The sequence below is a fragment of the Lepisosteus oculatus genome, chromosome 22 (genome assembly GCF_040954835.1).
Source record: "Lepisosteus oculatus isolate fLepOcu1 chromosome 22, fLepOcu1.hap2, whole genome shotgun sequence".
In the NCBI taxonomy this organism is placed as follows: domain Eukaryota; kingdom Metazoa; phylum Chordata; class Actinopteri; order Semionotiformes; family Lepisosteidae; genus Lepisosteus; species Lepisosteus oculatus.
The window spans coordinates 12,805,088-12,821,613 of NC_090717.1; the positions used below are offsets into that span (position 1 = coordinate 12,805,088).

At 40.4% G+C, this 16,526-nt stretch overlaps 2 protein-coding genes across 3 annotated transcripts in view; one reads left to right on the forward strand and one right to left on the reverse strand.

The window, feature by feature from the left end:
• Positions 1–9,570: 9,570 nt before the first annotated feature.
• zgc:153044 (dual specificity protein phosphatase family protein) lies at positions 9,571–12,129 on the reverse strand. Its single transcript, XM_015366320.2, has 2 exons — positions 11,068–12,129; positions 9,571–10,707 (listed from the first exon to the last, which is right to left on the reverse strand). The coding sequence occupies exon 2, from the start codon at positions 10,589–10,591 to the stop codon at positions 10,013–10,015; it is 579 nt and encodes a 192-aa protein (XP_015221806.2). The 5' UTR covers positions 10,592–10,707; positions 11,068–12,129; the 3' UTR covers positions 9,571–10,012.
• Positions 12,130–14,247: 2,118 nt separating this feature from the next.
• LOC102699253 (phosphatidylinositol 4,5-bisphosphate 5-phosphatase A) overlaps positions 14,248–16,526 on the forward strand; it is a 36,704-nt gene continuing 34,425 nt past the window's right edge. The window contains exons 1-2 of one of the 2 annotated variants that reach the window (XM_015366318.2): positions 14,249–14,990; positions 15,422–15,513. The gene's annotated coding sequence lies outside the window, so the exon portion shown is untranslated. Of the gene's footprint in view, positions 15,514–16,526 lie in introns of both variants that reach the window. The other variant, XM_015366319.2, reaches the window with a different exon arrangement.

The following is a 16,526-nucleotide window of genomic DNA, read 5'->3' on the forward strand; positions in this document are numbered from 1 at the left end:
GATTTTAAAAAATGTTTAAAAATCTCTCATACATAATCTACAAAGCAAGGTCCTTGGGAGTTATTAGTTTTGAGGCTAACCTGAATTGAAAAGAGAATCATTGAGTTAGAGTTTATTAGGACTTCAATAAAATAATGTAAAAAACGAAAACTAATTTGAGGATTCTTACCATGTGTGAAATAAAAAATGGCGAGAGAGATACCAGCAGTGTGGAGCAGCAGGGGTGCCATTATAAACCGCTGGCTTGGGAATGGTTGACTCTCCGTGCCCAACAAAGCTAACGCTTCATTGCTCTCTGGGTTCTAAAAATACTTCTTTGTTTCACCACATGATTGGAAAAGACTTTGCTTTGGTGCACCAAGCAGGAGGCAGCTGAAAGACAGCCGTTCATTAAGGAGGGAAGGTCTCCCTCGTCACTCTATGTACTGCACAGGACACAGTCCCTACAACAGGTCAAGCCTTTGACAAAGCCTGATCCACAGCCACTGGATAATCGGTCTGCTGTCAGAGCTGCCCTGTGGCAGCTTTCACCTCACACCTGACACTGATAGATGTTGCTTTCTTTTCTAAAGGGGAGGTATGTGCATAACACATCATAGGAAAGCCACATCAGATTTTTCTCTTCGATATTTTTACTTGGTATTGGTGTCTGTACATTCAGCATTGTCAGTTCCACTGCACATCCTTCATTCGCTGGCTCTTCGTAGCTCCTTAGAGGATTTGTTTTTCAGCTTTTACTTTGGAGTTCCCAAAGCAAATGTTTCACTCTCTGTATGATATTCTAGATTCAGAATTCCTGTCCCACACGTGAGCAAGGGAAACTGAAGGCACATGTCGATTCTGGGTCACTCAACCAAATCCCATTTATTAGCCCTGGGTGACAGCACTTTGTGCAAAGATACAGTATTATGGCCTAAAGTCCTAAATAATCTAAAGTGATTTCCTCTGGCCTCGATAAAGACATCCTTGGTATTATTACGGTATCCCTGAGAGAAAATCCACTTTGTTTTGCTCTTTTATCTGCATTCATCAGACACCGGGAAATTCAGAAAAGCAGTGCAGTTATTTTAAGGTTATGTCTTGAAATTGAAATTCTGGCCTCAATCAGTACAAAGCATTGCCCACCATTGTCAGACTAGAAAAACAAGGCAACTGATAAAAATATTTCCATATAATGTTTCAGGGCCAAATGCCTGCTAAAAATGTTCTACTGCATATATTTCTCTTGAACAAACCCAAGTTTAAACTCTTCAGTAATAACACCTAATGAGTTCATGACTCAAAATGGCCCTCTTCCCCTGTTCGAAGGAGCCACGATTCAAAAGCTAGTATTGCACACTAAGAGGACATTTAGACTCACACACGGAAGTGCCAAGGAGGAAATGGGTGTCCAAAAAAACCCTGGTTGGCCGACTCTTCTTCAGTAATAAAAAGTCATTGAATGGTTATAGGATCAGAGATCAAGTCGTCCCTCCGTCTGCTCTTGTGAAGGGGGCCATGAGGTCTGAATTTTCATTCACCTCGATGTATCTGGAGGAGTTTTAAAACAAGATATAACAAAATATAGGAGATCCCTAAGACAAAAGATTCATTTTTTTCTGACAAATGGGGGGGGGGGTGTATAATTGTTAACTTTTATTAATTTTCTTGCATAGCAAACGAACATAAAGGTGTAATATTTCAATTCCTTTTTTCTTTAATTCAATTACTCAAACACATAAAAATACATAACAATTGTTTATAAATATCATCCCTGTAGCAGTTTTTTAAGGGAGATTAGAATACATTTAGAGTAAAATTAGAAGTAAAAACTCCTAGGACCTGCATTTTGACACTGTGTGCACTATGAGCAACCTACCTATGTCCATCTTCTTCTTTCATTGTGGTGCATGCAGTCTTGCCACTGTGGAAAAACAAATTACTGATTCACAAAATGTGCCATACCTCTGGCCTTTAAAGTAACAAGGTAATTTTTGCTCCAGAACAAAACACACTCCCCATTTTCTGAAAGTCTAGTGTGAACTACAATACTAACATGAGAAAGAGCTCCACATCATGAGTACAGCTGAATGTACAGAAGAAAATAGAACAAAAGGTTTTGAAAATCATGCTGTTATCTTGGGTCTTATTAGCAAGTTACCAGGATTCCTTAGAAAACAGCAAGAATGTCAGCAGGAAAGTAATGAACATTCAATAGAACATCCTGGAATGTCTGTTTCAAGACCAAAATCCTGCTTTGTGCATGGCACTATGGACATTGTTGCCCTGGAGAGAGGTGAAATAAAAGTAAACCGAACAATTTGGGGTCCAAATAAGAATAAACATACTGTACATAACTGCCATAAATTTCTTCAGATGTGAGCAAAAGAAATTGAGAAGGGACTTCATTATTCAAAATAATGTTCCTGGAAAATATTGACAAACAGTATTGATTGGAGCTGAGGAAGTGTGCTCATGCTCATACTTACACTGAGGATGTCTAGAAGAAGGAGCCAAGCCATATCATTACATTAGTTTCCCATGTTTAAAGGGGATCAGCACATGCTTAAATGGAGATCTATAAAGGAACATATCATAGTACTAAACTGTATATGAAGAATTTCAATTGCAAAATGTCTTTATACTGTAGAGTTGGAAAGATCAATCACGCATAAGCATTTTCACTTCATCAGAATGACCCCCATATTCCAGATCCAAAACAATAGTCAATTAGTGCAGTAGGGTTTATTAATCCTGAGTGAAATCCAGTCAGAATTAATCAATACCACTATTCTCATATCTTCGGGAGTCTTGTGAACACAAAGCAGTTTAGACAGCTGAAATTGCACCACCTAGCTAAAACATCCCAGTACAATATCTAATGAAGAAATGCTTAAAAGACTACTTGTATTTGGCATTTTTGTTTTTGTATTTGTTTTTTAATTCATAGGCCGCAGAATATACCCCTTATCATCTGAATCATATTCAAAAGTGAACATATTCAATATTATTTAAAGAACAAGGGAGACCTCAATCTTTTCTATTCCTGCAAATACTTTACCTTTAAGTCACTGTCTAATATAATATTGTAAATGCCTAACAAAAAATTCAAGTAACTTTAAATTGAAGTGATAGTGTACTTCAATACTTCTAGGTCCATATCAAATCTAACTGTACTCCAGAACCTTATTATTATATACTATTCCTGTCATGCCCTCTACAGCTAGAGGGCGCCGCTTTCCTGTCCTGTTCCTAGTTCCCTGTGATTATTCATGTCGTTCCAGTGTGTCTTGTTGTGCAGCCTATTTACTTCCTGTGTCGTTCTGCTCTTTGCTCAGCATTGAGGGTACGGATGTCCTGAGACCCGCCTAGCAACAGGTCACCCCACGTCCATGGCCTGAGGGCTTAGGTTTCTATACCGACCTCATCCGACCCCCTGAGCCTGGGCCAGCCCCCATGTAGCCCCTTTAGCCCCTACGCATAGGGTCTTTATTGCTCTACTGGCTATTCTACGGCTTGCCCTCCTGACATCCGTGACAATTCCCATTTGAGGATTAATACAGACACATTGTAACACCTGCATCAGTTCCTGTAGTGACCTTCATGTGCTGTAATCTTAAGGAACAAACACTGTCAAACAATGACAAACAAATTGTCAAACATATGACAGTTCTTCAGGTTTCTTCACAGAGTAATCTCACCACTGTCTCATTTCTGAGAGAGCTGGTCTCCTTCAGAACTGGGAACGACATGCTCTACGGATCTCTTTAAAAGGTCTTTAAAGGGACTCAAACCGTCCACAATTTGAAGATGTTCTCCTGTTTTACTTGCTTTTTATAGTTTCTATTAAATACTACAGTTGTGTTTTTTACGCTATTTGTTTCTGCAGAAAGAATAAGATATAGAAAAAGAGCAGAAAAAATGACAGACCTCAAAGACGTTTATACGGCGGTTTATATTAGTCATATTTTTTACTATTTAATTTAATATATACTAAAATGTTTGTTTATTTTTGCAAATAAACTGAGGTTGTTGCACAAACTGGAGGCAGAGTTTCAATTGAAGAGCTGAAAATGGCTCGTGCTTTGTTGAGTAACAGACCCTGAGAAATTTTATTACGGTCACCTGGAATAAATTTGTCTAGGACTGCAAAGAGACTTGAGGAAATCTCAGAACATCCAATTTCCCTCAGGTCTCTTTAATGTTGCCCACCTACTTGATAAGCCTTAGAACCGAGTAACTGTTTTTTACAATTGTGTCTGCAGGCATTTGGTATGCAAAATGCAAGCTGCTGACCTCTGACCTGACTCATAGTCATAGCAACAGCAGAACAGAGATTATTTCTCAGACAGAGCAGAAAAAATGCAGCACTGATTATGAGCTGTGTGTTCAGATATAAGTAGGATGAGTGCTCTTTAATCCTTTCAGAATGTTTCACGCATTTAGTGCATTTTTTAAACTTTGACCATATGTGGCATATGCTAACCGATAAGGGACTAAAAATAAAAATTGTTCTCTGAGAGAATGCCCAACTAACAAATCCCTTCCAACTTAATATGAGAAGCAAAGGCCTAACTTTGCTTCTCTGATAGACTTACCATATGGTCTCAGATTAACTTGACTTTTAGGGAAAGGAAAGAGTCTTAAAGTTGACCTGAAACTGAAATAAAAAAATGTATACATTTGCTAAACTCTCATTGTTACTTCAAGGCCAGGTACATTTCAGGCTTAAGCCAATGTCCTACACTCACAGGCTGCAAGAGCTTGCCTTTGTCGTCTCAGCAACAAGGGGACCTGATTCAAATATTAAATCACTATTCAGTATGATACATTATGCATCATCAATTTCTTAATGTTACATTTTACATTATACATCAGTATTACAAATGTGAATGTGCTTTTAAATACAATTTAAAACAAAAGACAATTTACAATGCCAAGAATCCCAGGTGCAGGAAAGATTACAAATGGGAATTTACCCAGCCTATTTGGTAATTAGCAGCTAATTGATTTGACGATCTTACCCAGAAATTTTGATAGCAGTCAAGGCTTCAGACCTCTTGTTCTTAGATTTAAATAGACTCCCATGTAATCTCCACTTGCGACCTCTGGTTCATGTTACATGGTTTATACAACAGAGTTCACTAGGCTGACTTTGAGAAATCTGAATTTGAGTCTTGAACCTTTGAAACTTGAATAAGGCTGGCCCTTCCTGTCTTTAGTTTCCTTAATTAATTAAAACTCTCTTTCCACGTCTTTACTGATTTCTGATTATTTTAGGAAAAACTGTAAAACTTACTCTGCAGAACCAAAGAGCCTCAGTGCCAGACTTCGATCATCCTTCCTGGCGAGAACCCCCAGATCTCCATCCTACTGAAAACACGTGGAACATGAGACACAATTCCACACACCATTACCCCATAATAACCAAATGCTTTACCTTCATAACATCCTCAGCAGAGGGTCTTGTGAGTAGAAAGGGATGGGAATGGGCTGCTAATATGCTGGATCATTGTGAAATATATATCACATCATGGTCAAGCTGCTTGCAGGAGCTTAATGTTGTTCTGCATGGAGTATCTTATATTTTGCTCAGCAAGCGATGTTTTGCAATTAAGAGGCTCAAATCCCAGCTCTGTTTTTTTCACTTACAACTGCATACAATCCAAAAAGAGATGCATTATATAGCAACTGTGGCAGGATAAGGATATTCTAGGAATAAAACAAATGAGTTGATTTCTGAGGATAACTCCCAAAAAATTAAATCAAATATTTTTCCATACTACAGTACTTACTGTATCTCAAGATGTATCACACTCTCTCAAGATGATGAAAACCTTACGGTGAGAAATTAAGCAGCCAGGATAATCGATACTGTCGTCATATTTTGGATACAAAATAAAAAGAAAAGGGGTTTAGCTGTTTATATAAACTGTCAGTTATCACACAATGGCAGAACATCATTGAGGGATGCAGAGCCTAAAAAAATCATATTTTAAACATTCTTCCCCCTATAAGGTAAATTAATGTGATTACACTGTTAATTAAGACAACAGTTACTGGGGCAGTTATGAAGTGTGGAATATTGACAAATATTAATCTGCAGCTGAAAGAACTCGTTTAATTGGATTCTGCAGCAGGGTCACAGCACGGTTACATTTTAAGTCAGACTTGTCCAGTCAGCAATTCTGGCTGTAAAATTTGATCAAATTGAAAATGTGATTGGCTCACAGAGGTTAATAGGAATGCTGGGAAATAAATAGCTTATTGATCGATAATAACAATAAGGTGACTTTCAATTTCAGTGGAATGACCTCTCCCAGTTTCATTTTCCTAAACAATGCATGGAGTCAACATCTTCTGGCAGGGGAGAATACATTTATGGTGAAGAGGAGGGCTTAAACGAGTGGAAAAATTTCAGCCAGAAATTACAAGGAATGGAGTACTTGAGGATTGTAATTTTAACTAAAATGGCAAAGTGCTTTAATGATAACCTTAACAGGGGGGCTACATTTAAACAATTTATAAGATGCATACTGTGTGCACAAGTGTAACCATATTTGAATAATATATTTGCCATAATGAGCAGAGATGACATATGATATATGCAAAAGTAGTGTTAATACTTCAATATATAGTGTGTGAGAATGAAAAGGTTTGTTGCAAACAGAACATAGAAGTTTTCCTAGCCTGGAACCTAAAGATGCAAGACAGAAACGCAATCATTCTTAATTCTTAATACCTTGAAAATGGTTACAAGGGTTAGGAGACCATTTTGCCTGTTTATTTTTTTATTACCTGACTGCTCTCAGAATGGGCAGCGTGGTATCACAGTGGCTAGCACTGCAGCCTCACAGCTCTGGAGTCCTAGGCCCGGTTCCTTGGGGGCTTCCCGAGTGGCATTTGTATGTTCTCCCTGTGTTTGCTTGGATTTCCTCCTGCAGTCCAAAGCCATACTCGTGGGTTATTTGACTTCGGTGCAGAACTGGCCCCAGGGGTGAGCGTGTGTGCTTGTCTGTGTGTGCTTTGCAAGCGGACTGGTGTCTCGTCCACTGTGTATCCTTGTGCCTGTTGCCTGCCAGGTTAAGGTCCGCTCTCCCCTGCCACCCCGTGCTGGATACAGCAGTTAGAAAATGGATGGAATCTCTTAGAATCTCATCCAACAACTTTTTGAGAGAAAAAACTCAAAAGCTATTGAGAGATCCAAGGATCTCATCCAACTGTTTCTTAAATGAACATGGCTGGGTGGCTTGTTCTATACTCCCACAACCCTTCGGATAAAGAAGTGTCGTCTGTTTCTGGTTTTAAGTGCAGTTCCACATAGTGTCTATTTGAATCTCTAGTTAGTTTCACCTTTGATTTTGATTAAATCAAAATCTTGGGTTGACTTTGTCGGTGTCTTTACAAATGTTTACTACTACTACTATTGAGACTCCGTTAACCTCCTCTTCTCTGCACAGATTTGTAAGCGACAATGACTTTTTTCTAAGATAATCACCAAAATGACATAATATGCTCTCTCATAAATGAGACAGTATATTTAAGTGTATCTTCGTATCTTAGGAGTGTGTTACACTGACAGTGAAGTTACTTCCAGGCTGTCACGGATGACGGAGAGGCATGCCGTGGAATGGCCAGGAGAGGAAAAAAGACCCCATCCATAGCCGCAAAACGGGGGTTAGTCCGAGCTCAGGGGGTCAGCCGATGTCGGGTAGAAACCTATGCCCTCAGGCCGCAGAGGAGACGACCTGGTGCTGGGCGGGTCTCAAGACATCCGAACCCTCAATGCTGAGTGAGGAGGAAAGGGTGACCACGAAATATATAGCCCCACACAAAGACACACCGGAAGGACAAGCAAAGCACAGGGAAACGAGGAACAGGACAGAGTAGGAGCGCCCTCTAGCTGTAGAGGGCGTGACACAGGCTCTCTTGACTGGTCATCTGGCTCAGGAGATTTCTTCACTCGCCCAAACACTGTGTGGCTTGGAAAGAAAGATGGAGAACACAACTAATTAGTATTTTATTTGCAACCGCACTAATGTGTTTCACAAATACAAGGCTAATGTATAATACTACTTCAAAAAGTATCAGTCTTTTACCAATATAAAGAAATATCTTTTTTTACTTAATACAGTAGGAGGGACTGTAATTGGGCTGTGTTTTCATTCTGGAAATAAACTACATTAATGCAAGACTACTCCTTTGACTTCATTCCCTCACACTGCAGCTGGGGCTAAATCTAACTGGATGTGCTGGTGATGAAACATTGTTGAAGGCTGAAGATTTATGCATTTTAATATCTGAAAACATTTAATGTAATCTTTTTTATGGGAAACAATGGTTTGATGGGAAAAGCACACAAACTGTCCTTTTTTTAAATTCCAGCACAGAACCTCTTTGCCAGTGCACTATTGCCATCTACAGAAAATTCTTAAAATGCGTCCTCACTGTTTATCTAGCTGTTACAGTAGCTGTCTAGCTGGCCAGAAGCACATTTAAAGCACCAGACTGCAGAAATCATGTCAGAGAGCCTTCAGTGAAAAAGTTAAAAGGCTTATGGGCTGTAATTAATCGAGTCTGCATGTAGTGGCCGGTGACTGTGTCCGTATCAGTGTGTTTATTTCTTCCCATAATCCAAAGTCATCAAACACAGACAGGTTGGATGGAGGAGCACAGTGTTTGCTCAATTTCCACAACTTAGTCTGAAGTGCCTGGTGGTGCTGAACCAGCCTAGTTACACTAATAAGTAACTGGTTTCAGGGATACTTGTTTAACCAATAGATCTATTAGATGTTTATCTTATTGTGAGATCCCAGACACTGCTAGTAAAAACAGAATTAAATGGCGGTGGGGTGTTCACAGTGATGTAGCACTGCTGTCGTACATGTCCTGTTATTCTGCTTTCCTTCCAGCTGTGAAAGCCTGGATCTAGCAGGGGGTCCTACAGTAAAGCATTCTGCTCAGTGGCCTTGTGGTGGACTGGCATCTCAACCAGGAACAGAGTGACTGTGTGCTGCCAGTCCTACCTGCCCCATGGCAACCCAGGAGGGACATTTCACTGATAAGGGAGAGATGGATGTTTACAGAGGAGACTCTTTATTTTTATCTGATGAAGCCAAATGGTGTTTTACAAATCAATTGTACTTTATATTTTGGGTCTAAAAAAATAAAATGTGCATGTATTTTACCTTCTTAGCCTATCTTTCAGGGGCCTAATAAGATCTGTGGCAAAGCACTGCAAGTTTCTGAATGTGTCAGTCACCATGCTTGCTCAATGCAGAAGTGCACCGTATGTTATTCAGAAGAAATTCTCTTGAAATTCAGACTGATAGAAACTTCTCATAATAACCACTAGATGTCACTAAAAGCTAAATTAATATGCCAGATAGTTGCATTTTGTTCTCCTTTTTTCACGCCTGCTGTAGGATATAAAGTTTTATTCTTGTGAAGCGCTCGTCACATCAGTATAATTCAGCAAATGACACATTGAAACTGGAAGGTTTTTGGGATTAGGCCATTATGAGATTTTTGTTCATTCAGACACAAACATTCTCACGTCTGGGTCCTTCAGTTTCAATAAACCATATCAAATTATAAATCGGAAATATTTAATTTTATTGCACATTAATCAAATATAAAAGAAACTTGCAGCAATAAAGGAGATGCATTTTAAAACTCTATTAGAAAATGACAAATTCTAGATGTAGAGACATCCTTATACATTTATAACTTTATAGTTTTCCTGCAATTATTTTTGAAACCCCCCTTGGGATATGTATTCTTAAGATCCTTAATGAATGTACAGTATACTATTTATTTAACAGAGAAAAAAGAAAACCTTAAGAAGCAGTTATTTGGCAAGTAAGGCTATGACCTTACAATAGAAACTTCACATAAGATGTTTTTGCCACGGGATTATTTGTCCCAGTAACGTATGGCTTGCACTATGCAGTATATATTATCATCACATCAGATCAGCATGTACAGAAGCTTAGAAGAATTGCAGTTTTGCTATTATAGCTGACTGTAATGTTCAATATGGGATCATATCCCTAACTTCTTCTTTGTATATATCTGGTATCTCTCCGATGGATGATGCTACCATCTTCACTGTGGTACTCCCATAAAGCTTGTGTTCATAGCTGATCAGCTGCTTCCAGAAGCCCCTGTTGGGCCTCACGATGGGCCTCCGAGTCCTCACCCAGGTGTGAGCCTCCAGGAGGGTCATGCTGCGGTGCTTCATGAGGTAGGCCAGACACAGCGCGGCCGATCGGCTGACCCCCGCGTTGCAGTGCACCAGAGTCCGGCCGTGCTGCTCTCCCACCTGCTGGATCGTGTCGGCCACGGTGTCGAAAAAATCGCCAAGGGGCGAGAGCGGCGAGTCGGTTACCGGGACCCGGACGTGCTTCACCGAGGGGCAGGGGGTGTTCGCGGCGTCTCTGGTCGCGCTGACGATGCAGGTGATCTTGCAGGCGGAGACCAGAGCGATGTCGTTGGCGGCAGAGCCGTTGCTGAGGTAAAGGCAGTCTGTGATCTGCACCAGGCCTGACAGACGCCTGGACACGGCTGTAGAACCGACACTGTTACCATTCATGGGAGTGTGGAGTGCCATGCATAGGGCACGCCAGGAAACATGCGTGCATACAAGCCTCCCGGCTGGGAAGAGGCTTGTGGGTTGTTTATTTGACCCTTTTCTTCAGCTTTCGGGTCGTTGTTAAGCGTATCGAGCTGTCAAAATAGTGAAAAGTAGCGTTGTAATGTGGCTTTTCTACTACACACTATCCCCTGCGGCAAAATCGATAGTATAGCACAAGTGTCTGCTGCTATGGTACAGTATGTGTTTCCCCAACACGCTGAAAATTAAAAATGTAATATAACAATAGTACGTTATAGACACAAGACACGGAGAGTATTCTACTGAAATCGTGTCTCGTTTCTGAAGCTCCAATGCCATGCAAACAGAAGCCTTATATAAAAATTAATTTATTTTAATGTAGTGAAATGAGTATTCCTCAATGTACTGTATGTGTGCAGCTGCACTGTTTTAAAGCCTGCACAGTCTCCCAACATCCCAAACACTCAAAGTACCTGCCGTCATAAACATGGTGATTAATTTTTAGTTGTTACATTTTTCCCCTTCTCCGTTAAAACAGCAGCAACGTATGCAAATTTGAAAATAATTCAAATGTTTCTGTGACAAAACCACCAGCTCTTCCTGGTTCACTACTTCACTACAAGGGCCGCAAACGTCCAAACTTCATACACGCGTTTCCGCAACGATCTGACGGCGAATCTCTTTCCTGCGGGCGCTGCCAGCGCTTGTCGACAGATGGCGCTGATTCCTCAAGGTGTCGTAACAACAGCTGCTTGTTTTTCAAATAGACCCGTTCCTTCTTGTGCCATCAAGATCTCTATTCCGTAGAAATTTTCAACACGTTCCAGTGCCATTATACTATATTTCACAGCTTTAATAGCACCCATCTGACACACGGTAATGGTCGTTGTTGCCATTAAAGATAGACGTATTCCACGTTTAAGATAAAATAAATATAGGTTTATTCCAGGAATGATGTCATAATACAAATAACGAAGTCAACAGATTGATACATACAGTACTTAACATAGCATACTCGTGAGCCATGTAGAAATTGCGATGTTTCTTACTCACATTTTAGCTTAGACTTTGGGCTGTTGGAGGAGACCCACACAAACGTGGGGAAGAACAATTCTAAGCACTGAGCCACCGTGCCATCCACATCAGTCTTCCATTCTTTTCAATTATCGGACAATGCTCAGAACAAACACTAGGTGGCTTAATTGTGCTTTATTTATCTGCAAAACACACCTAAGCTCCCACTGTGCTCTGATTTCCTGGGACCTGTCCTAGGACAAATGGGAACTATTTCCCTGCCTACTTTAAATATCCCATTACAGCAACCCAGTCCTCTGGTGTGTCACTTTGCATAACTGAATAAGGCTGTCTCCATTTTAGTAATTTCCCAGAGTCTGTGATAGAGCAGTACTATGCAGTTGAATTGAATCAGACTCAGTCATGTGCATCAATGGGTCTATTCCATTCAGCATGAATGAAATTTTTTCAAATTGATTAATTGAACTGAATCAAACTGTCCTGTTTTACTCTCCAGTCCTCGGGTCAGTGAATTGGCTTTTTTTGTTGCTAATCTGCTTAAGGAGGTGGCTTCTCCTCTCTCCAACAAGAAATAAAATCCTAAATAAACTGACAAGTACGAATGGCGACAAACAAGCGCTACAACTAGTTTCTATCCCTTTACCTCTAACAGCTATGATCTAAATCAAGGCCACTGCTTGTGGCCAGTATCCATCCCCCATCAGCACACACTGCATTTTAACAATAGATTGCAGAACAACAAGACTCCTTAATTTACAATTAAGAGGGGTTAAAATAACAAAATATGAAGTCATTCTTTATCATGTCCCGACACCAGCTTGCTATGCATGCAAATTTGTAAAAAGCAGCATTTACACTCCTCTTGTCACCAGGGAATATTGAGTGTCACATGTTTTCTTTATTATTCTGGTACAGTGTGGTAACAAAGTTATATACAGGCAGCAAATTGTATATAAAAAAAGCTTATGTTTAAAAATACACAGCTGAGGGAGTCCATGTCTTATCAAATAAAAGATACTAACTTGAACTAAATCTCTTCTCTAAAACACACGCTAAACAAATGAGAACTTTTTTTCTCCAATCAAAATAATACATCATTGTAAATACAGGAGAGATATTTAAGCCTGGTTGTTACCACCAATAAGAAAAGAGTATTTCCACAAATATAAAACCGGTCCCTTTCATAAAGCCTGGAGTCAGTCATTTAGGTGCTCAGAATACCAATAAATTCTTTAGTCCCCATCTGTGAAGGAAACTCTCATGGTGCAATTGCTTCTACTCTTGCTTCTGTCCTCTGTCTCCTGTCATCACCATGTCTCTCTTCAAGTCCAGCCTACTTGGCCTCTAGCCCATCCACCATAGAAGGTGGGTAATAATGACATAAACAGCAATTGGTCATAACGATATCACTTTAGTTGGTTTTGACCTCTATAAAAATAGTATCATTTTATCACAATGTTTATTGCTTTTGGGACAATCTGCTAAAGACAGGTGTGTACAGTACATTTCAAAGGCTACCTAATGTTGTTAAGAATTGGGTGCTTGCAAATCCAACACTTTGATAGCCCCCCTTGACATAACATTATGTCTGGGAGCTCAGCAGAATAGAAAAAAATTGCTGCTGGTACAGGTAACTCCAAAAATAAAGAAACACTAGAATAAATGAGGTACTTGTAAGACTGTAATATAGTGCCTTGCAAATCTGTTAACAGGATGAATAACATCTCGTTTCCTTAAGTACATTTGGAAATGTGTTTTCATTACTATTGGGCATGGAGCTTGATCTTAAGTGCTTCTTAAGAAACTTGTCCATCCTCTGCCTGGGGGGTGGTGTTAATTTTTTCTTGAGTGAAATATTTACCATTTAAGCCATTTCCCTTTTATCATTCAAGCTGCCCATTAAAGTTTCTCTGTAACCTTTTGCTCTGTGTCTTACTGTTCTTTCGCTCTTGTAATACAGAATAAAGAATCCCAATTTATATTTGCTTTGGACATTGTTCATTACCTGTCCATGCAACCTCCATTTCTTCAACTCAATTCTAATCTTTCGTAACACATTTAAAGTGTTATCTTTGTCCCTGTGTTTTTTTTTCTCATTTTATAATTTAACTGATTTATTAACCCATTACGACCACTGCTGTCTAGTCTTTGATATGTTTGGGATTGATCTGTTCTGCACTTTAAATTGCTGACATCCATTCTCTTCCATATCTACATTATCTAATTTTTAAAACTGCTACACACTGTATATGTATGTAAAGATGTACAATATGTTTTCCGCTGAGTGTGGTATTTTGAACCCGATGTCGTGTACTGGTGTCGGATGTCAGTAGGACCTGGCTGAAACAATGCAAAACCTCAATCACCAGCATAATAAAAGCTGTGTCTTTAAAACTTTCACTAGGCTGTGCTCTGGCCTATATAACCGAGTGGGTGAGACATCAGCTCTACGTCCCGGCGCTGAAGTTGGATGTGCTGTCTCTCCTGTCTGCGAAACGCGAGTCGTTTACGTCATGTCAAGAACACGATATCTCATTATCAAGCAATTTTAAAATTGCACTTCCCCTTCTTGACACGGGCTCTGCTCAGTGTGCCCCGTTGTTACAACACTCCAGATCTTAGCCCACAGTTTGCCTTCCAAGGAGATCCAACAGGGATCCTAAAAATAGCACCTGTGGCGGTCTTCCGCGCTTAAAAGGGCTCTGATACTGCACTTAGATGTAAAGGCAGGGTAATCTCATGCTCTTGTTCAGCTGACCAGTGAAAACCATGGGAACCTGCTCCCTGATGTCACTGTGCTCTCTTAGCTTAATAATTGTCCTTATAATTAAAGGCGGTGGCGGAGAGAAAGCGCTCCGAAGTCACCTCAGCTGCCTCATGTGAACGACACCACCGAACCGGCCAGCACACATTAACGAGACATGGAAATGTGTGCTGGCCGTAGGCTCCGTGGAGTTTATTTATATAATCAACAGAATAAAACCTAACAACCCAATTGGTGCGTTTACAGTATCCTTGTTCGCAAGAAAGTGCATAACAGTGTAGAAAAAGAAACTAAAGGCTGTATCGTCTCCAGATACTGCATAGTGTTTTGCTTGTTATATTCCGCAGAAACAGACACATTAAACGCGCTGCCTATATATGCCTATTTCCTGGTAAGGTCGCTTGCAGCTTGCAGCAGGCCGTCATTGAGCAACCTTCACAGATTCTCCGTGAAAGTCATCTCCGGGGTTTCAGTCTTTCAGTCGGCAAAAGAGGAACAATTCAGGAAAGAGGGCGGGCGAAGCACTGGCTTACATGCCCTAGCGAGAAGCATCATTCCAGAAGCCGAAACACACGGCACCGCAAGAGCTGTGGTGATGTATGTATCCCTTTAATTCCAGCAAAACGGCTGTTTCCTTCGAACAAGAGCCGCCGGCACACGATGAGTGCTTACATCCCCGGTTGTAGTCGGCGACATCTGTCATCTTGGCTGCGATATTAACTGGCGAATACAGACCATTGCTTGATTTTGCTAATACAGTGTATACGTCGCCTATATACTGCGAGACGCCAGCTGCAGGTCCGAATCAGACCCGGATCCCAATCCTTCTGAAATAACACGGCAAGCCTATGGAAATTTCCTGTTACTTGAACACTGAGGCAGAAGGGATACATTTATCCAGACTTTGAAGGAATGCACCTGATTTTCCGAGAGCTTTATTTCCATCTGGACATTAGAAGACGAGTCAATTGCAGACCGCTTTTCTTTTAACGGTGTGCAATTTAATTTATTTTTTTTTCTCCCCCAAGACTAAGAGCTTACCAGTCGGTCAAGTCTGCATCTGCCTTTCCTGCGGGTCATCCTGCAGGCTGATCTCACAGCACAACCTGCCCTGGCTAAGGTAAGCGCTCACATCTCTGCGCCGCGACCAGCTCGGCAGCGTCCAAGATCGTCGCGGTGACATTTATCTGTATCTGTCCGGCAGTTTTGCGCTTGTGTTTTGCTCACTGTATCTAAAACTGAAAAGGAAATCGCTTTGCACGGTACACCTCTCCGCTCTTTTTTTTGCGTGCGGTACGGTCATTTAGTGCAGTTTATGCCCCAGGCAACCATTGATCGTCCAGTCTCCCGTCAAAAATCAGTACTTAATGTCATAAACAACAAAAAAGAAGGCTCGGATGTGAATTGTGTTTTTTGCCTCACCAGCAGCAAATACAACCCCTTCTTTGTCCTTGCAGAATAGTTTCTTGTACTTTAAATAGGTCGCAGCCTTGTTTATTTGTGTTAAATGAATTATTATCAGAAATAAAAACATCCGAAGTGTCTAGTGAGCAGCCTACAGCCCGAAGAATGTGTAGTTCTATATAATATTTAAAAGTAATGCTTATTTTTATTGGTGCACTTAAAATAATATCATCCGACTTCATCGTTGTTCATGTGCTTGTCGCTGGTGGTTGCGTTACTTTGCGTTGCTTTGAAAGCGTTGTATCGTGCTGGCCCTGTAAAGTTGAAACAGGAAGTTGGCAGTAAGGACTGAGCTGGTGTACATTCGTTTGCATCATATCTCCACTGACAATCTCTTCCACGTTTCTCCTTCTCCAGTCGTTCACGCTTCTTGGAAGGGGATTATCATCATAATGGGTAGTTAGTACTGTATGTGCAAATAATGTGAGTTAATGTTTGAACTGAGGATTTGGAAATCATGCAGTAAGTACTGGATAAATAGGAAGGTCAGGACATAGTGCGGAATAGCGTGAAATTCTATTATATATTAATATTTCAACTCATTTTATGAACTTTGCTGTTGGCTATACTCTATATACTTACTTTAAAAGACCTTTGTAGTGTTCATTTACATTGAGGAATTCGGTGTAAAATATCTTAATTTAAAGCTACTATACAAAGAAAATGTGT

Coding starts and splice junctions, on each gene's coding strand:
- zgc:153044 (XM_015366320.2), bottom strand. CDS start 10,591: ATGGCACTCCACACTCCCATGAATGGTAACAGTGTCGGTTCTACAGCC.